This window comes from Achroia grisella, unplaced genomic scaffold (genome assembly GCF_030625045.1).
Source record: "Achroia grisella isolate CSIRO2021 unplaced genomic scaffold, CSIRO_AGI_Agris_v1 utg474, whole genome shotgun sequence".
In the NCBI taxonomy this organism is placed as follows: Eukaryota; Metazoa; Arthropoda; class Insecta; order Lepidoptera; family Pyralidae; genus Achroia; species Achroia grisella.
The window spans coordinates 1,722,672-1,748,999 of record NW_026712878.1 but is presented as its reverse complement, the minus strand read 5'-3'; the positions used below and the strand labels follow the sequence as shown (position 1 = coordinate 1,748,999).

The window sequence follows — 26,328 nt, the reverse complement described above, 5'->3', positions numbered from 1 at the left end:
ACACCAAAATGAATAAAAGACCAAAATTTTAATGCGATACTTTCGCTACATCACTAATTTATTTTTTGCAATTTAAATTGCTCTGTGAATAATCCGTGAAGAGAATAGAGGACGTCTAGACTGGGACGTATGAATTAAATAAAAAACAATGTAGGCGTGACACGTTTTTTTTATTTTAAACATTTATCTTGATATGAACTGGGCAGTTATTTCATTAAACGTTAATTATGCTTAATACAATAAATAACCTATTTTTGTAGGTTATCTGTAATTGAAAAAAATATAATTTACTAAAGAAATATCAATTGCTCGAGTATTAAAATACGACATATAAAATTACAAATATCATAATTATACTAACGGATAAAGTAATTACGGATGTATATTTACATAGAATCTATCTATATAGAAATTCTCCAATAGAATAGTTATATCACAGAAAATATTACAGAATCATACGTATGAACAGACGTGTTTGTATTTTTAATAGCAATCGGACAAACGAGATTACGACTCACCTGATGCTACTATATAGGGATCGAAACTGTCGCCATCAGATGCGACCCTGCCACTGCACCACTAAGTTACTAGAAAGTAATATAAAGAAGTAGAGCCTAGGCTACAAATGTAAGTGAATGTTTGATAAGAGCAATTTCCTTTTCAGTGTAAGTAATACTAATTTACATGTTTTTGTGTTACAATTTTACGCATCGTGAGCACCAAACTCATGCTGTACGAGTGTTTTAAGATTCATAAACTAAAGCAATTTAATATAATGAAAGCTGAAAAAACCTGATCCCTATTATTATTGACGGTCTCATTGGTTACTGCATTATTTCTGATGGTCGTGGGTTCGATTCTTCGCACGACACATACATACATTTGTATTCATGATTATGATTGGTTGTATTGGTCTGGGTGTTTCCTATGTGTATTATGTATGTATTTATAAAAAAAATGTATTTATTTATTTCTATCTTTTGTCTAGTAGGTATCCATTACATAAGCTCTGCTTAGCTTGGAACTAGGTGACGCAGAATTGTTCTGACTTATTATTTTTGTCAACGCCGTTGTTATCTGCTGTATCTGTCTGTTTGTTTTTTACTTGTAATTAGTTATCCTTATATGTGTTTCTGTAATATAATAAATTGATCTCTTGAACTTGAAGTGGTGAAATAGGCGAAAGAATATATGTTTGAGAAACTACAGAAACAGTTCTTTCACTATACAATTTTTTGTTCTGTAAATTATCAAAGACTATAAGAAAATAATATACATAAAGTAAAGTCGATTGAATTATGTTCTTTATGACACAATAACGGTTGGGCCGTCTTTTATATTATACAAAGATATTGCGTAACTTAATACGTACGTTTAAAATAAACCGTATTTACATAAATAACGGGAACATCGACGAAATGGGTTAATAAAGTAGACTAAAATAGAATAAAAAAAATGTTTATTTAGAAAAACTTAAATTTAGAGACTTTTGAATGGTTATACTTAATTTTTTATTTTACCGCTAATTCGGAAAACTGTCTTATCATAATAAGAACAAGCAAGAAACTTGCTGTTGTAACTTTACGTTTTTCAGTTGATATATAAAACTAACATTAATTTATTAAAGCCAACTAAAATCGATTTTCCAAAATTATTACAAATCACAAATAATACATTAAATTAAACGTAATAAACAAAGTGGTGGAAATGAGTATCTATTTCTTAACAAAGTCAATTTAAAATAGGTTAAATGTTCATATGTAGTATAGTCATCTAGAACCGTAACAATACTCTATCCTGTCTATAAGTAATGTTACATGAGAAATACTATAATATAATACGTTACTTATTACGTACATTTCTTGTTTTGTATTGTAACTGTAGTATACTACCGCTATATAACAAACAATGGTAAGTAATCGCAGATGAACGGTCGAGAAATTAGAACCATATGTTGTAGACAAGTAAAAGTCATATCTCATTCATAATTTCTTAACACTATCGTACGACAATGAGAAAAGGAAAAGTATAAATTCTTTCTTTCTCTTATTTTCTCACGTTTCAGTCAATAAATGGTTCATATTAATAGACTAATTACCTTCTTTTGTATGCAGAAACATCATTATTGAATACTGTTATAATTAATGTAACTAGCAAATGGAGAAATTGTCTCACCAGTAATGCACTATTGATATCTTGTTATTACCGATATCTAATTTCTTCGTTTCCTAATTGTTATTGAGTATGTCTATTTATGTTGACTTCCGAAGAAAGAAGGCTAATGTTTTAGGAGTTTATAGATATAACCGTATGTTTGTCGTATATCCTAATTTTTGAAATCAACAACCCGATATAAATTAATAAGTATACTCTATACTAGTGAAGAAATAAAAAAATACTTCCTGAACTTTTCGTTAACTATCATCTTTTTATAATTAAATTGTATTCTGTGCTATTTATTTTATACCAATTATGTCTATTTTATTCAAGTTTTCATTCATAATACTTTACAGGAAAAATACAGTTTTACTATTTTTTCCATTATGGAGTCAGCTGAATATGTAGGAACTTCTTTTTGCCGTACATGAGTTATATAATCAAGGTCTGATCGCTAATAAAATTGTAAACTAGTTTTTGTGGAATGAATTTCCTTAATGATGTCTCATTCATCTTAAACAGTTAATGTTAAAATTGAAAAGATATTTCTTAGAAAAATATATGTTACTTCAGACTTAAATTATTTTATACACTTTAGTGTAAATGTCTCTGAAATCTTCTTGTTCTTCCTCTTAGCTCGGTCCCACTTTATGCGCAGTCTGCTCTCCTAATTTTTCCGTACCAGCACAATCTGTCCTGGGTTGACGGGTTGGGCAATTATTAGTAATAAGCTTGCTCACGCTAAAATATAAAACAATAAAAAAGCGTTACTGCTAACTTAGTCACTTTTTGCTGTAGAATCTTAATGATTCAGTACTCCAATACCGAATACAATACTGAACAGGTGAGTTTATTACTGTCAGTTATTAATAAAACCTTTTTCACAGACAACAAATGAAGATATAAAGCGAAACTAGTGAAAGATGCCTAATCTTAATCATTAAAGGTGCATGCAAAGATGAATACAATAATCATATATGAGTGCTTAGTCTCTCGAGATTTGTCTGAAATAAATCAAAAACTTCTTTGAAAATGAATTCAAAGAAAAATGAACCATATATAGAAAACATAGGAAATCTTTTCCATGCTAATTATTATACTCATTTCTATAACGACCCTATAAAGAATGCGAGTAGAACAAATTTAAACACATCTGACTACCATCAAATCATCATTTTGCAACTGAAGCCTTCTGATAATGAGAATAAGGCATAAAATTGGAGTAATAATTATTTTGTAGATGGAAAATAAAATTTTGTTTTACACGGAATCGCAGACCAAAGCACCCGCTAGCCTGTAGTAATCATCTGACCACAAAACACAAAATATAAAAGGGTGACTATATAATGAATGGTCATAGTATTATCAAAGGCAGACCACAACGTAGTCGTGTTTCAAAATGTTTCAAATTTTTGTATTTTATTTCATATCATGTGCTTACGCTATGCCAAATCTTGAGAACTCTAATCCGACAGTGTCAACCGGTAATGTTTTGAAGAAGGATTGCGCTATGGGAATTTTAAGTACTAATTGCCTTAAAATTGGAGTTATATCTTTATTGACAAAACTGAACAGTAAAGATGAAGTATCTTTGTTTCCTGGTATTAGTCTTGTGAAAGAAGACAGTGAGAGTCAAAAAGCTGAAGTTGTAGCAGAACTTGCAAGGAGTCTATCGTCTGAACCTGAGGAGAAATTAGACAAGTTTCTATTGTACAACGTTGGAACTTTTTTGGACACACATTCAGTGAAACTTAGATTACTGGATGATGCTGCAATTGAAGAAGCTAGGAGTATGGTTGGCGAAGGAAGAGGAAAGAACCCGTTATCAATGGGAGGAAAGAAAGGAGGAATGGGTGGACTCATGGCTATGGCTATGATGATGAAGGGTAAGTAATTGGTTGATTAGTGTTATTATATACAAATATTGTATTATATTAGAATCTAAAAAAACTAATTTAATCCTAACAACAATGCTATAATTTAGTAATTTCTCTCTATAATATATATCTCTATAATATTTACAAGTGTAATACGAAGGTAAGGCAAGTGATGAATCGATTTACTAAGGTGACGACATTGATGCATATTAGGGAGAACTTGATACAGCGACTACAGCTATCCACTGCTACGCCCCTTCCTATAGCTACTCTGTAGTTAAAATTAACCTTACATTTTTAACAAGCATTTGCCTGAAATTTTAAACAGATTTATAAGCATTATATAAAAAAACAGACAATAACTCGGTTATATATAATTAAATAAAGTCTAATTTGACGATGCATCCAAATAGATACAGCCTGGCTATGTACCTAATCGCACATAACTAATTAAAGAGTAACCCATTTTTGTTGACTCTTTGATAGTATATAATTCATTAAATTTTTTATTTACTATGATATATAAAAATAATTGCCATGCTTATAATATTGGTGTTAAGTCCGAATATGAATCTATATTTGTGTATTGTGCATAAAATATTTAATTAATAAATAAATAAAATAATATTCAGGTTTTAAATGTAAATAATATCATGACAATTAGTCTAGACACTCGCGTTTTATCATCTCTAAGATGATTCTTTATTTTTCTTTCGTTTTTATTTTGACCAAACGAAATCATGTTTTTAGACTCCAAATATAGATTTTGTTTCTTAGAGTTTGTTTTCAAATTATATATTTGATTTAATTACTACATAATTATAACAGGTGGGTAGTTCTACTTACCTCATTACTAAATACTCTCTTCCTAAATTTGTGAATTATGATGAACATGGAATTTATATCATATTCTATTGCCATCAAGTAGCCTGCTTTGTAAACTGTGTTTCACTGTAGAGGTTGACATATGTATAGCTGGGGAATTATAAGTTTTAGATATATGATAGCTTAGTCCTCGGGTATGTTAACTCATGAGGGCTACCATGGGAGTCATATGACATGATTGACTAAAATTTTATTTTGAAGTGAAGTAATTAATAATGTAACAAATATAATATTCTGTAATTCTTAATAGTTAATGTGCGCATTTTCATATATTAATATTTTAGGTAGAATTTAAGAATGGCTAACTTCAAGAAATTTGTAATTTATGCTAAACATGGCTTTTTGATTAGGGATAATAAATCACCAGTAAGAGTCCCCTCAGATTTTTTTTATATGCAAGACCTCGAGGTAATTTTTAAAAACTAACGATGATTCCCTAATTACAGAGGTTTTTCATACACACCTACAATAACTTTTTTACTAGACGTTTAGTCGATACACACTTCAAAGCTAATGTGTGTTTAGTTATTTCTTCATACATATGTTGGTGTATTAACGTAACTAGGAAAAAAAAAAATTACTGAAGATGTTTTTTAAGGATTTCTAATAACAAATATATGATGGATGATGGAGACCTATCCGATGGAAAATGTTAACCGTCGCCTACATAATAGACAATACTAGGGACATCGCATCATCATATAATACACATTATAGCCCTCGGGTCTTGTTACGATGTCACGCCTCCATTTCCTGTAAGCTGCCATGTGCCATCCCTAAACTGAAGAACAGATTATAAAGTAAGAAGCTGAGCAGTTAATCAATTGAGGCAAATATACCTTCTATTAGTACGAAATCTACAGCAAGAGTTGGAAATATAAATTAAAACACGAAGGCTTTCATATTAGCTAGATTAGAATTCACGAGGTTAGTTGGGGAAGCAATCCACTACACCACAACTCTCTCAAGCGGTTCATTGTATAAAGAACATTAGGAAGTTAAGCAAAGTCAGCATGAATATTAAACAATTATTAGAAAGAACGGACGGAAATAAGAGTAGCTTCAACACAAATAAATATATACCTACATAGTCAATATTAACATTACATAAAATTTGATTTAGACATACTACTTTCAATTACCACTCTCACTTCAAAATGCATATAATTTTGAAGTGAGCGTATATGTTTTGCTAACAACGAACTCAAACACTAAATTAGATATTAATTATAATTATGAATAGAAAATAGACAAATAAAAATCGGTGAGTATTAAAAAAAGTAAAAGGAGAAGTGAATTTTCCTTCGTGAATTTTAACACAAAATTACTCACGACTGCAAACTCAATTAGGGTACCAGAAACTATATGGACTGTTGACGTAGTAGTAAATGAAATATTTAACATGTTCCTTCCTAAAAGACCGATAACTCACATGCCTTAGTATTGCAGCTATTAATGTTTGAAGGTAGTCAATAATGAACCAATATATTGCCGGCTAGTTTTAGGGGACTTTAGGGGACTTATAAGAGACAACTGGAAGGTTTTCACTTACCAATAAGTATTGCAGCAGCCAAGTTTTACTTGGCTTATGACAACTTTTATTTTTTTAATTAAGATATCACTGTTCTTACATTTCAGTACATCTTACATATCATTGTTACTGTCAGCTGTTTTGATATATTTTTACTAGGCAGGTTAAGGCTAAAAGGATCTAAGTCCTGAGTCTGTTAGACGTACTGTACAGTAAAAAAATCTAGAACCAGTATTGAAGCAAGGGTATTAAATAGTGATATGAATATTAAAGGTCGGCAAAAGAGCACCATTGGTGTTTCAGGCATCCATAGGCTACCGTATTATTTTACTATCAGATAGGCCGCATGTTTGAATTCCAATATCGTAGTTAAAAAATAATAACGTGGATGATAAATTTAGAGGTTACTTTGGGAAATACGTGTGTAAAATTTTGTCTGCGTCTATGTTAAGATCATCTATTTCAGATAGCTTGCTTTCTAAGATGTAGATGTATTTGATGGTGAGATAAGGTAGTAAAATTATAGGATAACTATCTGTTATCCTATAATTGCCTTAAGTCCATGGCAATGGAAATTCAGGGTATCACAAACGGCACTTGATACCCTGATGTACGTATGTTATTTATGTACCTATGTACGTGTATATAGGCGACTATTACCATTAGCTTCTTTACTATTCGAATTACATAAAAACAAGCAATAACGATGTGTAGCATGTATCCAAAAATAAGAATAAAAAAAGAAGTAAAGGATATATATATAAAAATGTATTTATATATGCGTCTATTACCACTTACCATCAGATGGGCGGTCAGTTTCTTTATTTTTCCAATTATATAAAAATAAGCAATAACGATGTCTAATATGTACCTAATAATAAGTATATAATAAAATATATATATATATATATATATATAAAAGCAACAAGTAGTTTAATACAAGGTTAATGGTTATCTCAATCCTTCCTCAATAATTTACAAATAGAGTATTTTACGGTACCCTGTATAGCGGAGGATCACATATATACATAATCATTATATTTTTTACATAATAAGCTTAAACTATTATAAACTATAATATACCAATTAAATATTGATTAATTAATAATAGTAATTAAGTGAAGTAGCTAAGAATCGTTTAGGTAATAAATTAATATGCCGATATATTAAAATTAATTATTATGTACAAAATTAAGTTAATCGATTTCTTATTAAAATACGAGCATTCGCCGTCCTCTATACGGAAATAAGAAAGGTTCCTTTCAAATCAGCAAAAAAGTTACATAGTGATGCATTTTTAATTTGTCTAGGCTATTTAATCATTTTCTATTTATGTACAAACTGTTTCCCGCGGTCTTGTTCTCGTCATTTTGTTTTCTACTATGTGTATTTTTGAAGACTATTTTCATAGGTAAAAGGTCAATTAAAAGTTTCATGTTGTCACACCTAAAAAAATTCATCGGTTATTTTGACTATGCAACTACTAAATAAAATATTAGTAAAAATGGAAATAAATTGAAAATAATATATAATTAGAATATAAATTTTAAAATATTATAAACTATCATTTTTAAAGATTTTAATTAAATGCCTAATCTATACATATAAATAAAATTGGAGTGTCTACTTGTAACATTGAAATAACCGTTTTTTACTACATGCATATGAATATAGGACATATACCAAAAAAAACACTTTTTACAATTTTTGTTTGTCTGTCTGTCGGTTTGTTTGTTCCGGCTAATCTCTGAAATGGCTGAACCGATTCTAACTAGACTTTTATTGGCAGGTAGCTGATATAATAAGCAGTAACATAGGCTACTTTAATTTTAGAAAAATAAAGTTAAATTGCACGCGGACGAAGTCGCGGGTGCACCTAGTCACAAATAAAATTGAATTTATATAATTTTGTTATTTTTTTCGTTTATCGTATATATAGTATATGTATTAATCAAACAAATAGATTGACAGGTATTTATTCTAAAATTATTGTAATAAATTAATTAAATTAGGAAAGCTAATCGTAAAATTAAGTTCCCTAACTGACCTGATAATCTATGTATATTTTTACATTTCTGAAATATTATATTATATATACACCTTTTTTACAACTACATGTAATGTAAGCTCTTTGATTGAAATATATATATTAAAAATATATGTATATATAATAGCAATTTAAAATAATTGTTACATCAAAATAAGAGTAATTTAAAACATCAATTTTTGCATTAAGAAAATAAAATATAGCCATAAGTAACTACATCGATTATTATATAGATAAAACTCACAAATTTAATACATATCTACATCTAAACCTAACAGTTGGTTGCTTCTTCTAACAAACCAAAATTCGAAAAAAAAAACAAGCAAATATCAACCTTACAATTACAGCATATAACACATATTAGCATGCCTCATTACATACTTTTTACAATCAGCCTTCTATGAAAATATAATTGACATAAGCTCTACACTGAGTCATATAAAAGGTGAGCGAAACAATCACGTTATCAAAGTGTAACAGCATTCATTCCCGCGCACACGTTTCAAAAAAATTAAAAATGTATAGTGTTCTATACTTAACATTAGTGGCTTCAGCGATGGCTCTCCCCAATCCTGAGATTCGTGATACAAACAAAATGGATACAATTGAATCGGCAGCTAGAGCGATGGGCAAAGATTGCTCCAGTGGGATATTTAGTCCGACCTGTTTGAAAATCGAAGCGATTTCCATGCTAGAGAAACTAGGTTCTAAGGATGAATTGCGATTACTTCCTGGAGTTAGTTTAGTTAAAGAAGCCAAAGAGAATGACAGTAAATCCGAGGAGTTTGCTGCTGAATTGGCTAGATCGCTGCCATCGAAGCCTGATGAGAGATTAGACAAGTACTTGCTATACAAACTTGGAAATTACTTGGAGACGCACACTGTGAAACTCAGGTTGTTGGATGAGGGTGCCACGGAAGAAGCTAGGGCGTTGGTTGGAGATGCAAGAGGCAAGGGTGGTGGTCTTGGAGGGGGAAAGAAGGGTGGAATGGGCGGATTATTAGCTATTGGAATGTTATTCAAAGGTATGTAGCAAATATAATAATAGGGGCGTTTATAAGGACGTTGATATCCTACAGATTAAAAAAATTCGAACTCGTACTAATTAATATTTATTTCTTTATTTCAATATCAAACTATTTGGCCTATTTTATTAGTAAATTAAAATTATCTTATAGCTAATGTTAATAAACAAATAACAATAATAAAATCAGACCCGACTATTTAAACCATTACTTTGCTATGGAGCACCGAACATGATTGATATATCTAATTGATTATAAATAAGGCTTTATATTGTAAAAAATCTACAATTACTAAAACAAATAGTGTTTCTTTTATAGTTATATGTGCAAATTAGGTATTGAAATACTATACATATATTATTAAATATAGGTATATAAAAGCAGAGAACTAACAATATTATATTGAGTGACATATTTGTAGGATCTTATGATCCTTGGAATCTAACAGCTTATCATTAACTTCCCAAGCTTTATAATAGATACTAAAATTTTACATATACAAGTATTTAATTATATTTGTCACATTTCTTCTTTTCCAGAGCTAAATTGATTTTTACGTAGGATAATATCTTTAACGTAGAAAATCGGTAACGTTTAATTTAAATTTAAATGTAAAATATTTATTAATTTATGGGACTAATTACTCATTTTATTCTTTACTTGTTTTAGTCGGTAAATATATACACAATTTCAAATACATACATACGCGTATTTAGTCCTATATACATTGTAATTAGTAATTAAGTACCTCCACTTCACTTTTGTTAAACAAATAAGCACTTTCTCACAATTTCAGAGGCATGATACCTATCATGTCTTATGTCTATATGCCTAACTACAAAAGAAAAAAAATCCTTATACTATTGATCTATTAATACCTTATAAAATAGGACTTCATTCATAAAATACATATACATACACACGGAAAGAAGATTCAATATTTTCAAGGGAACAAAATATTTTTACGATTTTTCACTGATAGCTCATTTATATCACAATATCATATAATGTAACCCCACAAAATAAAATTTACTATTCTATTCATTAAGTCCATATTTTAAAAGTACGCAGTAAAAAAGATGACAATCAAGCATATAATCAAGAATATAACATCCCGTAAGCCACTTCATAGAGCTTCGAACTTAGGAAAGAATATTTCCTACATGTTAATTTTGTTTGAAGGGTGATATGCCAATGAATTTTAGAGTATACAGGGATAACAGTTATTCGTCAAGTAATGTGACTATAAAATCTGTTATATCCATAGTCTCACATATAGATATTATATCATAGGCAAAGGTTGACACTTTTCATCTTACAGGTGAATAAAATGTTTACAATTTCGAATAGTTCAAAATTCTGTCTTTGTTATAACTGTTCGAAGCCCTATGAAGTAGCTTACGGGATGTTATATTCTTGATTATATGCTACATGCATGGCTGCTTGGCTTCTGAATAAATATTTAAAAAAAAACGTCTATGCATATGGCAATCTCCAGTTTAGCGCTTTTACTAATGAAATACAATTTCACACTATATCAAATCAAATCGACATGTCTTTATTCATGTAGGTACATTAAATACTCTTATGATACTCGTATATAATATCTACCGTCAGTTCAAGTGCTTTCGAGCTATGAAAACTGAGAAGAAACTCAGCTTTTATGTCACCTTATTCGAAACACCGATGTATCTTTTGGGTTTAATTCTCCCCCAATGCCCTTCATAACATGCTTTGCATCCCTTTGCTTTCTACAATCGGGAATAAAAGGCAACAAAGAGCTGAATAATTTTTACTACATTTTTCAATAGAATTCTACGGATTAAATACGAGAGAATTTTGAAAAGCTTTTTTACAGAATACTTAATGGTACTACTTACAGGATGGACTATATTATGAAAATGGTAATCTTCAGTATGTACGTAGCGAGAACTCATATTCATTGAAAAAAGATAAAATTACCCAAATACAATACTTACTCAATGCTATAATTTATTATGTTTGATATTATTTTATTATTAAATTACATATCGTATTAACTTTTTGTCCATTCAGCTTGTTCAATGAATGCTTGAATTTATAAATGCTATATTTTGTAGTGCTTCAATCATCATTGAGATACGACTAGGTATAGTGATAGCTTTCTTTTCAACAACTTTAAAAAGTAAGATATCTCAATTCGATTATATATTTTTGTATACATAATATTTGACAAAGTTTACTCTTCAATTATTTCATTGGTAGACGTATCAATAGCATCAAAGGCTAAAATATAGAAAATTCTGTTTTCAATATATTTAGTCAATATTATTACTCCGTTTTACCTATCAGTATTCATACGTATATGAATATAAAATTTGCATCAGATTATTATTGTCTATTATATTTAACTTTCAACATGTAATCTCGATTCAGCGGACAATAAATAGCTGAAATTACTATAAAGTTACATCGGATAGTACCTCGATTACCGACGCGTAACGAACCAAGTCCGTCGTGAGGAGCTCGGCTTTCTTTTTAATAATCTTTATATTTTCAACTACCAGTAATTATACTTTATGAGGAGCTTATAATCATTACATACATTTTATCAATTTATGAAAACCATTGTAACCATTTATTACTTTACAAAAAACTAAGTTCGTCAATACTCACAGTATTGCAGTAGCTAAATGTATTAGTATAGATCAGCTATTCAAATGAGGATCAAATCTACGACCACCTCAGCCGAGGTTAGAACCCCTGCCCTCGTGAGCGGTGCCCTCAAACTATAGTCGCATCTGTCAGGCAAGAGTTAGCCTTTAACCGCATACGTCCTTTTGAGGGTTTGGAATGCCTTTACCATTTTTGTTATAGGATTTACCATTATGAGTAGTCTGAAAAAAATGTCTGTTGATTTCAAAGAATATATCATGAACAACTTTATCGTCGACGTAACAATTAATTAACAGCCGGTTGCAAGATACAGATCTATCAATGTAAGAGGAGCAATTAACCTTCTCTGATGGCAGACATCTCTGCTTTAGACATCTTAGTTTTAGTTCGACTTTTCCTTATCTCGTATCAATGTATTCATATTTTATACATATTATATAAATGAGATATTATAATTAACATGATAATAGTATTAAAGAGTTCTTCGAGTGGATATTTAAAAAATACTGGGGATAACAAAATTGTGCTCAATATTTCTTAATTCATACTTCAGTGTACTGTCAAATAATTATTTTGCTCACTTATATAATTAAATTTAAAAGAAAAGCAAATATAAATCAAATACTTAGTTCCTTTCGCTAATTTTAATTAATATGTAGTTTATGAACATAATTAAACATATGATATTACATCACTAAGTATAGTCTACATAGTATGAACATGAGTACATTTTGTGTGGTTCACTTTTTAATTTTCCTAAATTTATTTTCATAAAATTATCATATTTCCATCCATATCTTTTAAAATTCTTAGCAACATCGTTTATTATAGAAAACTTGGGGATCTCTAAATAAAGCTATATAAAATAAATAGAGCGAAATTAATTTGAAAGAAATGGAGCGGCAACAAGAGAACGAAACAGCTTCGCTATACAACTTTGACATTAAAGTCCTATCAATAAAAATTTAAAAGAAAGTAAAAGTTATAATTTTATACTACAATTAGACTTGCGCTGCAATCAGAGCATATAAGCACCGCTGTATGTTGACACACATTTTTAATAGTACCCCGTTTATATAAATGACAAATGATAGCTAGAATAAAATCAGCTTAATAAAACGGCTCGAGTCGTTTTTTTCATCTCCTGCAATTTAGAAGATTGTACGTTTTATAGTATGATAGTTAGTAATCGTTTTTCATTCATTTTTTTGTATACAGCCAGTCATGAAGTAACTAAAAGAACAAAAAAACCTCTACTTTTGTTTGTCAAAACCGAATATTTACGAAGTGGTTTCTTCTATATATTTTTTTTTAAGAATATTATCCAATACAAAATATGATACGAATTAATGTTTATCCTTCTATTGATGACCACAAATTCTTTTAATATACTCAATTGAACCAATATATGAACTAACCAACAAGCCTGAGGAAGAAATCTTCATCATATTATGACTATTTTTTAAGATCATTATTTTCATTTTTGCAAAGTCATTACATTCATTTTAATTATGAAGTTGCTATATTAATTGAATATAATCACTATGACTATTAAAACCTCTGTGACTATTCTCAAATATACATGTTACATTAAATCTCTTTTATTTCCAGGAACTCTGATGACGCTCGGTCTGGGAGCACTTGCGTTGCTCGCTGGCAAGGCTCTGATGACGGCAATGATGTCACTACTTCTGTCTGCCATCATCGGTATCAAGTCCCTCTCCAGTGGTCATAAATCAACGACCTACGAGATCGTATCCAAACCTATATACAGTCACTCACATTCACACTCCACAGCTCATGAAGATGTCGGTGGTTATGGACACTCAGGTTATGGAAGAAGCTTGAACCCAAGTAGACGTTAAAATTAAGATATTCTAGTTAATTTATTACGTAATTTACGACCTATTTTACGAAAACGAATCACCTACTAGCAATTATTACATAAAATAATTGTCCTCTTCATTTTCTGTGCTTTTTTTATATCATTTACGATCATCTCGCGATATTTCGTTTATATTGTAGGATGGTATGGCTTTCTTTCAATTTAAACTTTTAGACATCATTTTGTAATGATATTTACTTATTTTCTGAACTCATCATAATTCACTTACTCCATTTCTTATACTTATACATATGTATCTTTATCTTGCGTCTCTGCTCCTCTGATTTAAAAATAAAAAGTAGAGTGAAATACAAAATTACTGTTGACTTATGTACTTATTAATTAATTTTAGAGAACAAACAATGCTTCTTTCATTATAACTTATGTTTTTATACGTTATTGTACTTTCTTGTGTGTAGCATCATATTACTAATGTAATAAAAACTGCTGTAGGTGAACAAAATGAAACAAGTATAAGACAACAGTTCATAGATAATTATTGCATAGGATATAAAATGCAGTAGAGGTCTACGGTACTTACATTACCATCAAGATTTAAGTGATTATTTATTGAAACTATTTATTTTAGTTTTAAGTAGCTGCTGTACTATATTTTTTATATTTTTTTTTTCTATTATGTTATAACATATTTATTTTATAATTATTAATTATATATTTCTGTGAAATATATTTATTGTATGTATATTTTCTGAACAATGTAGATATACATTCCTATCTAAAACTATACTTCATATATAAAATAGATCATGTAACAGACTAAAAACTATAGATTATATATATTATATATACTTATATATTTTATTATTCTATTAATATTTTATCTACATCATATATTATAAATGTATATATATATATATATATATATATATATATATATATATATATCTGTAAATTGTATTAATTGATATACTTTACAATTCTTCCATATAAATCATTATTATTTATTTTTTCTCTATATAATATATTTTTGAATTATATATTTACTGATATTTACACTAGTATTATTTTTTTGCATTTAATATAACTTTTATAAGTAGGTATATTACATTTAGTATTTTATGTATTTACATATTATATGCGACAATACAAATTATATTGATTGATTACTCACTTATTGATTTATTACTTTTTTAACTAAAGCATCTATTTATTTTTATTACTTTATATTTACAAAAGTATTTTTGTTATTTATATAGAAGTATACCTAATAATGAAAATCGTAACAATGTACGTTTCCAAATAATTATAAAGGCTGATATGTGTATAATATTTTAATTAATTGTGTAAACTATATTTTGTATTTAAAAATATTTAGTATAAATTTTGCTTATATAGTATTAATGTATTATATTTATGTTATATATTTATATTTTGTATGTATTGTGATTATTATTTAATGTTATTACGTATTCGTATGTATTTTATATACAAGCGGACAAAAATAAATTATCAAATAATATATTATATGTTTTTCATTTATTTCACCTTTAAAGTTAATAACAACACAACGGTGTGTGTAACACAGTATTTATTTAAAATAACAATCTTACAGCAAAATATATTATACACTAATTAAATATTTTAAACATAAACTATGGATTCATTTTGGATAGTACCTTATTAAAAATTATCGTGTTTCACAATATTATTCACTAACTATATTATTATATACAAAATAAATCTAATATGTAGCTTGCTTTGTAATCTATAGTTATGTTGAGTTCAATACGGTAATGGTACTCATACTTACGATCATACGGGTGTTTTGGGACAAACAACCTCAATTCTAATTACATACATAAGAATATGTGGACTTTGTTATTCTTCATTGATGTTCCGCCAGCCTCTATTAACACGAGCATACATCCGTATTAAAAATAAAAATTTGGGGACAAACAATGTCATTGGCCATATTGCAGTTTTATAAAAAATATAATATACTAACAATTAAAAATAATATATTATAGGCAAGAACCCATAAGGGAAAGATGTTGTAGGTAGGTCAACATTTATTATTGTAGTACCTATTTATTTAGTAATTATAAAGCAGTGATCATCGTAACTTATTGTTCCATTAACACAACAGAGGATTGATAGATAAATGTGAATATCATATATATACACTTACTTGTACGATACACGATATCAAATAGTACTACTACTTTTTATACATGTGTATAATATAAAACTATACTTATAGGTTACCTTAGTAGATAACTATAGGTTTCAGACATATAAAATCCTAGTAATAAACTATTATAATAATAATAATAATAATCTCAGGACAATTCACACAGCGCTATCTAGACCTAAGTTAAGCTAGCTAAAGCTTGTGATATGAGTACTAGATAACTTATACATATACATATATATATTTTTTGTAAATACATACATATTATACATTGAAAACACCCAGACCGATACAAATATAAACAATCATACTCATGAATACAAATGTTTGTGCCGTGCGAGGAATCGAACCCGCGACCATTGGTCATAAAGCGGTGTGTTAGAGCGCTAGACCACCGAGGTCATCAATATACTTATGTGTAATATTAGAAAAGTAAAAATATAAACAAGCCCTGTACTGAACATAGTATAGTCCCTAGTATAATATTGTTAGTGTTTTGTTATTTTATGCTAATGTGTATGCTGAAATATGATAAAAAATATGAGTATAAAGAAGTATATCAAACCTGGAAATTAATATCTATTGTATTTTAAATAAAAAAAACTATTAATGCCTAAATAAACTTAAAAAATAAATATTACTGCTGCTTAGATATAGATTAAATATAAAATTGATTAATAATGTCACTCTGTTCACACATTTCTATAAATTTATGAGGTATTGGATTTAGTAATTATGTAATACTAAATAACGTATATATATATATATTGTAAAGGCTGTTGATTACCAAAATAAATAAATAAAATACAATAATATTAAACTAACCGTAGAGAACTCCTTGATAGGTTTTATACTATTTTTTAATTTTATTAATAATATTATTATAGTTTTAATTATAGTTTTTTGACATATTCTTTTTGTTATTTACTATTATATTTTATCGTCGCATTTTATTTTATCACCGGATTTTCCTTACTAAAACCCTCAGCACGTCTCACTCATCAGACACATTAGATATTCAGCTTCATTAACTCTAATATACATACCTACTTCGACTATAAACGCACTAAATAACACAAAATTACATTATAAATTAATGATGCGCACAAAAAAGAAATAGTTTACAAAATAAGTAGATAGTTACAATATTATAATTTCTAGTCAATAAGGATCAAGATCCCAAAATCTAAGTTTAATACATAATGAACAAAAAAAGGATTAAATATTTTTAAAAATCCAGATAAATTTTAATCCATTAAATAAATTCATTCATACATGCAAGACTTACATATCATTCTAGAATAATATTGAAAAATGTTTCTCTAGGTGGTTTCTTATGTCTACAATATGATAATGTTGCTAGTACGGCATCTAAAGAACGACTAACACCGAAAGTGAATCTCCATTGTCTGTTCTAATAAAAAAAGAAGTGTAATCTCAAGCTTTCTTTCTCTGATTGGTCCGATAGTCATATAATACTTTTAATCTTTTTTCTTTTACCTTTCTAGGGGTCTATAGTTAAATACTAAAACTTCGTTCGGACTTCGTTGCTGAAAGAGCAATTATAATTAAAGTTAGATTATTAGAACAAGGATGCTAAATAAAATAATATAACAGATTACTTAATTTAATGTCCTTAGGGAACAGAAGAGCAAGATTTTACGGTTAATGTTATAACAAATAAAATTATATATTAAAAACGCAAATATATAATATTACAAAGAAATATATAAAGGCCCTAAGGTGTTCGTTACATTTATAAATAGGTACATTATTTGATAGAATAAAATAATACTGCGAAAACAATCGTTTTCATCCTAGATAGGTATACAATAATAAACTATAAAAGAAGTAACTGGAGAAACATAAAGCAGTGCAAGAAACAAGACGAAATACAACGTCGTACCTATAAAAGTATTTATGTAGGCTGAATACTATATAACAGTGTACAAAAAGTATATATTATGAAGTTTTGAATTTCTAGTTGAAATATATTGCAATTTTAATTTTTGTTTCAGCTCATACAACTTATATCTCATACTTTTCCCAGCTACTGTCAAATAGTTCATACACAATCGCAAAGTAGCATAATAGATAAATAAAAGTCAAAGGCGCTTGTCATAGAACTAAAGATTAACATAAAATTCTATAAGGTTCTTAATAAAATTATGATTTTATATCATTCCTAAATATTGTATTACTATTTACCAAGTACTTTACAGGTGTTTGCTTTTGTAGCTGACATCAAAGAATTGTTAAAAGAGAGGACCGAATTTTATTAGTATTAGTATGTAATATTATATTATCTGTGGTATTAGTAATACTGGATGCAAATTCTGGATAAAACTTTAAATGCATATATTAAATACACCTTTACGACTATTATACTAATCGGAGTAGTCAGAGGCATTTCGCTCAGGATATTTCAATCAAACATGACAGCTAGAGAATATAAACTAACACTCAGATTTAGTATCTATGTTGTTAGTATTTTCACTTGTAGAAATATGAAATTCTACAAAGATTTTTCCAAAGAAAAAATGTAATATAATAAAATATGTAATATACTTATTACAACTAACACAAATTTTGTTTTATTAACTATATATTTTAATACCTTAAAAATATATGTTTATTATGAATGATTATGTATTACGGAACCTTGATAGTAGAAACAAATAATACTAAATCTTTCTTCAGGTAAAATAGTAAGTGAAAGTACGTAATACGTACTTTTACCAGAATAAGCATTTTGTCGATTATTTCCTCATGAAAAATAAAATGCCTAGTCACCAAATTGAGTCATTATTTCGCGAGATACAAACTACCGCTGAATTATATAGTTCATACTACAATATAATTTATACCATGCATTAATAAATATATACATTACAATACTTACAAATATCATATACGAGTATATAGATAATATTTTAAATACAATAAAACTAATGTATTTAGAGTTATTGCTTTTAGTCCTTATAGAAAAAATCTATTAGCTTTTAGTAAAAAAAACGAATTCATTAATAGAAGATTCTATTTGGAACACAGAAAACAATAGAGTCGAATTTAGAATCCTTTATTTTAAAGTAGGTTGATTGCTTACTTCTTACCTTGATCACGAGAAACCGTTGCATTTACACCTTTTGTCTCGACCAGTGTCTTCATGCATGCATACCCTATGTAATAATGGCATTTGACAGAAACTTTTACTCACCTACCAAGTGACTGCTGTAATCATTGCTGCTTGTACTCCTTTCCCTAAAATAGTTTAACCATGGTAAACCCGTAACTTTATCCAAATATCCGACTAACTTAATTGACCCGCATAAAAAGCAATCTATATACCTGTAGCAAATTTCAATATGATTGGTTGAGTAGTCATAATGTGTAAATGTAATAAATAGATTTTCTTATTTATAATATTTTATAAGATACTACTATTTTAAAATGTATTAAATCCTGAGAAACCAATTTAAAGCAAATTTATAAATCAAAATAAGAACAAATTTTTGATTAATATAACCAAAATAAGAACAATATTTCCACTTTAGATGGTTGAAAAATTTGAAATTATAAGTCCATTTAAAACTTTGTTTGGAGAACTATTGAGCAGTATTCATATTCAATTAAATAAGTTCTTACCAACCAAACCCAATTAAGTTCCGAGCAGAACTATCGAAACTTGATATTTATTAAATAATAGGTAATAGTCACTGATGTCTATATGACTTCTCTAGTACATGTATATACAGATTTATTTCTTCTAAAACATAAACGCAGTTTTATTAACTTTTTATTATCTCAGATAAATAAACAAATAAAAAGAAAGCCAAAGGATCCGATTATAATACAGCTCCATTACTTATTTTGTATATCAAAAACACAAGCATTTTTTACATGACCGGTTTTTCTAGCAGTACTCATAATCAAAGGTGAGTAATAACCGTAAGTTTTAAATCAAAAGTTTTTGCCGTGCACCAATAGATTAGTTTACAAAATTAGAAATTAGAATTTCTCTTTAGGTGACTATAAACATTGTCATATAATCCATCGCTCTGTGGTTACAATAAATCAATAAAACCTCGGATAATCTCCAAGACAGTAAAAAAAGACTCAAGACCACCTTACACTTTTCCACTTGTTTACTGTTCGAAAGCGACTCGGTTTCGCCGCTAACAATGGTACCAAAACTTATTTGTTCGTTTTACCATTTCTCGGTCTATCATGGTCTTTTTTTAGTTTTCTTATGAGTATAAATAAATTGCGTGGTCGAAATCTAAACCAGTGCAGTTGAGCCAACGAAATGTTTACCACCCAATAGACAAATCGGATTTTGTGCAGTGCAATTGTGACAAAATGTTTAAGAAACGTGTTATTGCTGTTATATGCATAGTGATATTGTGTTACACGGACGCCTGTAAAGGACTTATTGAAGATGGGAATCAACCAAACACAGTTGTTCCCGCAAAAGAAGGCAAAACTGTCGCCAATAATAGTGAAAGAACCGGCAGATTCCTCCACAAGGACTGTAGTAGTATTTTAAGTGCTAAGTGCTTGAAAATTCACGTGCTATCCTTCCTGGAGGATTTAAGTTCTCGCGATGAACTAAATCTGTTACCCGGACTGAGTATTGTCAAGGAAAATCAGACATCAAGTAGTCCAAGTCCTGAAGAAATAGCTGCAGAGTTATCTCGACAGTTTCCTGGAAAGCCAGAAGAGAAACTCAATAGGTATCTTCTCTATCGTCTGCAAGATTATTTGGATGGACATTCGTTGAGATACAAACTGCTCGATCCTCAGACATCTAAGGAAGCTATGAATATGGCGAAAGGAGATAGGGAATCCATGGGAAGGAAGTCAGGAGGCGGTGGTGGTCTTGGTGGAGGAGGCAAAGGTGGAGGTGGAGCTTTACTCGCCGCCGCCTTGATGATGAAAGGTAAATAATTGTACCCAAATTTTGTGTCATTCGTAATAGTGATGACAAACAGTTATAATTCGTTGTTATTTGATGGCACAGTTTCGATTTAAACAGTAGCATTTGACAATTAAATAAAAAAGGATATTATAGTATAAAACCTTAAATGACATTAAAATTTACCTTGGTTGGTCACATAATACCTTGGTCCTATAATAAGGCAATAAAGACTGTTGTAAAATATACTGTTGTAAAACTTAGGATAATTTATTTTGTCAACAGAATTAGAATGTTCTAAATCTCTGTAATATTAATTATTTCATTAATTACTTTTAAATAGTTTAATAAACTGCTCAGCATAGAGTTACTATATTAATATTTTTACCAAAACCAAAGTAGCACGTACACATGCATTGTGATGCATTTTGAACAATTTATATTAAAAATTATTCCAGGAGCATTGAATATTTTAATTCTCTTTACATCCATTCAAAAATAAGACTACAATATTAAATATTATATTAACACTAGCTGACCGGCAAACGTTGTTTTGCCTTAAAATAAAAATAAAAAATTTAGGGGTGGACTACCCCTAACATTTAGGGGGATGAAAAATAGATGTTGGCCGATTCTCAGACCTCTCAATACGCTCACAAAATTTCATGAGAATCGGTCAAGCCGTTTCGGAGGAGTATGGGAACGAAAACTGTGACACGAGAATTTTATGTATAAGATAAAATTCTGCTCTTTAACAATAATAAAGTGGTAATATTCAATGTTTTCCTGTTATTAATAGTAGATTTGTTTTAGGTGCCATGGCTGCAGCTGCAATGGGAGCTTTGGCATTATTAGCTGGCAAAGCTTTAATGACTGCCTTGATGTCACTCCTGCTGTCTGCACTGGTCGGCCTTAAAGGTCACGGTGGCCATAAATCAACCACATATGAAATCATCACCAAACCTGAGGTCTCCCATCATCATTCTCACAGTCACGAGGAACACCACGAACACGAACATGGGCACCATGGAGGATACAGAAGAGCCTATGATGTAAACTACAATACCTATATGCCTTACGATACAACCAGTACTAATAGTTAATTTAGTTGTATAATATGACTGTATATTTATTGAAATACTTTAAGTAATTTATTACATATTTATTGTGATTTTATTAGGATCACCTGTAATCATTAGTTTGCTTTTGTAAACTTTATGAAAACATAATAATTTTATCAGTTAGTTCTTACATTGGAAGTGGATCAATTTTTGGGAGATTTCTGTCTTGTTTGTTTTGTTCTTCTCAATCTGATGTAATGACGAATAATTATATAAGGACCCCATCGAGTCTTGGCTTATTTTAATTTATTTTTAGTCCTTAATTATTGTTATAGCTTTTTCTATTTATTTATTGCTGACTGGTAGATGTGTTAATCTCTTTTCCTTTATTAAATAACATATAATATGATTAATTTAATCCTTGGTTTCATATTTATATTGTATTATATTTATATCTTGTCATAGCATTGTTACTAGTATAATTCACGCTTTATATAATATTTTTTATATGATTTCTTATTTCTATTACTATTTTTATATGTATTTATTATATTTTATTTATCTATCTTATGTCTTCATGTGTACTTAAAAATGTCTGCAATTGCTGTGTATCTATAGATCTTTTATAATATTTTTGTTTTTCTATATATTCTTTTATAACAATTATTTAAAATATTTCATGCGGTATGTATAACTGTGATATTCTTTAAGCCTCTTAATACTACACCAAATATTTGTATTACTTTGTACTCTTACAATTTATTTCCTTAGTATAATATATTTATTCGCGAACAATGAAGATTCTAACAGTATTATAGTATTTTATTGAGACCCCTAATAGTTTTATGATAAATATATTTATTTTTATCTACTATGTTTACTTTTCTCCTCTTATTCATATGTACTTGAAAAAAAGACTAATAACTAAACTAAAGTTAAATTTCTATGGACAAAATGTAAACTATTTTCAATAAGTAGTCTATAGAAATTTTATAGACATATTTCCATCTGAAAAATTATAAAAGATATAGTATTTTTATTTGTTATCATATTTTAAATTACAAGTGTAATGAAGTGTAATTAAAATAATAATAACAATATAAGTAAAATATTGGAAATAATATTTATAGTACCTACTTACAGAAATTATCTATAAAATATGTATGTAATAGTATTGTCATCTTCATTCATATTTATTGCATTAATTTCCTACTTTTTTATTGATGTTTTTGGGCTATTGTCAGGTGCTAAGGCATGTAACACTGCGAAGTGCAAAGATCTATTGTGCTCGCCCTTTTTTAAAGTTCGCTCCCTAGATCCGTCACGGCCAGAATTGAAGGATATTTTAGGAACATTCTTAAGTTTGTTTTGTTAACGTTATCAAAAGACTTATAACAAATTTCTATACTAATTATAGTCGTTTTAATAATTGTGAATGACGCTGCTTATAAGTATTATTGCTAGTTATTTTAATTTTTTTATTACAAATCCTTTGTTAATTGGGCATTAAATAATATAATGATTTGTACAATATATGTAGCACTATTACTATACTTAGTAAGTTTCTCATAATTTCTACTTTCATCGTTACTTCAACAGAAGCGTCCTTTGTATCTGCAATTTATTAACCGCAACAACTTACTGTTTACTTACTTTAAACTATAAAATTATACGTTTTCACCCCTCGCTGAGACTCCTAACCTTGAATCCTACAAAACAAAAGATAATAAATAACCTTCACCTAGTGCTTGATTTTTCATTTTATTTCCTTAACTTATTGTTACATGTCTTCAATATGGTTTTAGATAAATTTATTGTTGCACTCTTACTTATAGTATTTGTCGATTCATTAATTATTGCTAAAGAAAGTAATCAATTATTGGAATCAAAAACAGAAGACCTTAATACAACAGACGTGCAAAATGATAGTAATCTCTCCGATATATTTGATGGCGTATACACGGAATGTTTTCTACACTTCTCATATATCTGTTTACAAAGAAAAACACTGTGTTACTTGAAAGAACTAAACAAATTGAGTGAAGTGCCAGTATTAGGTGAATATGTAAAATTTGGTAAGTTAATATCAATAGAGGTTTTAAAAATTATTTCATCAACTACTGATTACAAACTTATCGATTATAAATCTATTAACTCATCAAAGACATAACTATTAAATATATAGTAAGAAACTAATTCGTTATTTTATAATTCTAAAACAACGAACTCGTTCTCATCTCTACTCTTCTGCTTGCTGGGCCCAACAGGGTACATAATTCATCTGCTGAATGCGAACTTAAGTACCTACTGTAAAATTATGGAATGCAATGCACAAATAAATGAAAATATTATTATTATTGAGGACAACATTGTTTGCTTTTAGTAAAAATTACTGGAAATGAAAGCAGCTCAAGTCAATCCTCGGAATTCTTTGAAGATGAAAATTCTGAGCAGTTGTCCTTCATGATAGACGAAGCAGTGAATCAGTTCTTTAACAGCCATATTATGAAGTTCAATGCAATAAGTAGAAATCTATCATTTTCAAATACAGGTAAATATGATTTCAATAATTATAATTACTGTATGGACATAATGAACTTTAGACTGAATAATAATGATAATGAACTGAAGGAATAATAATGAAATAAATTAATGTTACAGAAGAATTTGTAGGCAGAAAGAAGAGAAAAGGTGGCCAGGGCGACGGTGGCGGAGGGCACGAAGAGTTCTTTAAGAAGAAAATGATGATGATGGGAATGATGTGTATGAAGATGAAATTTATGATGGTAACCTATTTTTTCTATTCCGTTAAATAAAAAAGTATTCGACATTTATAACTTATCTTATTATGTGGTTGTTATGAAACACGATATAATGTACAAGTATATTTGCCGTTTTCAGATGATGCCCGCAATGATGGGGATGATGGGAATGATGTCATTTAAAGGAATGATGTTCAGTATGATGTCGTTTATGTTGTCAAAAGTAAGTTATATTTTTGTAAATACATAGAACTCTAAATAAATTAAAGGAAGTGATATCTTTTTATTTAAAAAAAATATTATAATATCAGATGATAACTTATAGAATTAAAAAAATTATCAATCGTAATATGTAATAATATATGTAGATACAAGATTACTACCTCTTGTTTAATGTTACATTCCCCTTTAAATAACACTGTTTTTAGATGATGCTTTTAATGAAACTTTTGGAGAAGAAAGGCGGATTTGGGGGTGGCGGAGGTGCTGATGGTGTAAGTATAAATTAGTGTAACACATATATTCCCAACAAAATCTATGTATTAAGACTTTGTAAAAAATAATATTTTGCTTTGAACAACAATTAGGTTAAGGTGCAAAGTGCCTGTCAAATAATTATGAGCAATTTTCATTTTCTGCACAAAAGTGTATCGAAGAATACCTCTGTCTGACTGGTATGACCTGTTGTCAAATCTGTCAAATCTCCAATACCTATAGTGCTATTGATGTATTAAAATTGTGAATAAATATGTTCTAAAATATATAGATACATTTATACTACTATAATACCAATCAGTACGCATATAATTAATGATAATGAAATTCATAATTGAATGACTTCACAGTTTTATTAACGTCTGATACCAAACTTTGATTAACAAATTTCAAGAATTGATAAAGTCTCATTTTATCCTCAGGGTTGGGCCGCCAGTGGCGGAGGCGGCGGTGCCTGGATGCCAGCAGGTATTATACCAATATAACTGAATACATATACTAATTTTGATACAAAATATATAAAAAACCATCGTTTAAATCCAGGTCAAGATTACGGAGGTGGCGGCGGTGGCTACGATGCAAACGGACAATGGCAAAGTCGATCAATATTAGAAATGGAAGATTCAAATATTGGAAAGAAACCTGTAATATCCTACGTAGTGCCTAATATCAATTATAATAATAAACCAATTCTTGCTCTTAATAAATATGAAAGTATAAAGAATACTGATAATTATACAGATAAAGTTAAATCAAGAAAGAAAAGAGGTATAATAGATGTCTTACAGAACACTTATTTATATTGGATTAATAGTATACTGGGAAGTGGTATTAAGAGAAGATTAAATTATCCTAGATACAAACTAATCAATGGTGTAAAA

At 28.9% G+C, this 26,328-nt stretch overlaps 2 protein-coding genes across 3 annotated transcripts; both read left to right on the top strand.

The window, feature by feature from the left end:
- Positions 1–3,542: 3,542 nt before the first annotated feature.
- LOC131845512 (uncharacterized) lies at positions 3,543–14,658 on the top strand. 2 transcript variants are annotated; one of them, XM_059194582.1, is made up of 2 exons: positions 3,543–4,043; positions 13,789–14,658. In XM_059194582.1, exons 1-2 carry the CDS (start codon positions 3,557–3,559, stop codon positions 14,040–14,042), a joined length of 741 nt encoding a protein of 246 aa, XP_059050565.1. In that variant the 5' UTR covers positions 3,543–3,556; the 3' UTR covers positions 14,043–14,658. The 2 variants fall into 2 exon arrangements, with proteins under 2 accessions (XP_059050565.1, XP_059050564.1); XM_059194581.1 differs by lacking the exon at positions 3,543–4,043 and adding an exon at positions 9,015–9,522.
- Positions 14,659–20,573: 5,915 nt separating this feature from the next.
- On the top strand, positions 20,574–22,232 carry LOC131845511 (uncharacterized). Its single transcript, XM_059194580.1, has 2 exons — positions 20,574–21,153; positions 21,943–22,232. Exons 1-2 carry the CDS (start codon positions 20,574–20,576, stop codon positions 22,230–22,232), a joined length of 870 nt encoding a protein of 289 aa, XP_059050563.1.
- Positions 22,233–26,328: the final 4,096 nt, after the last annotated feature.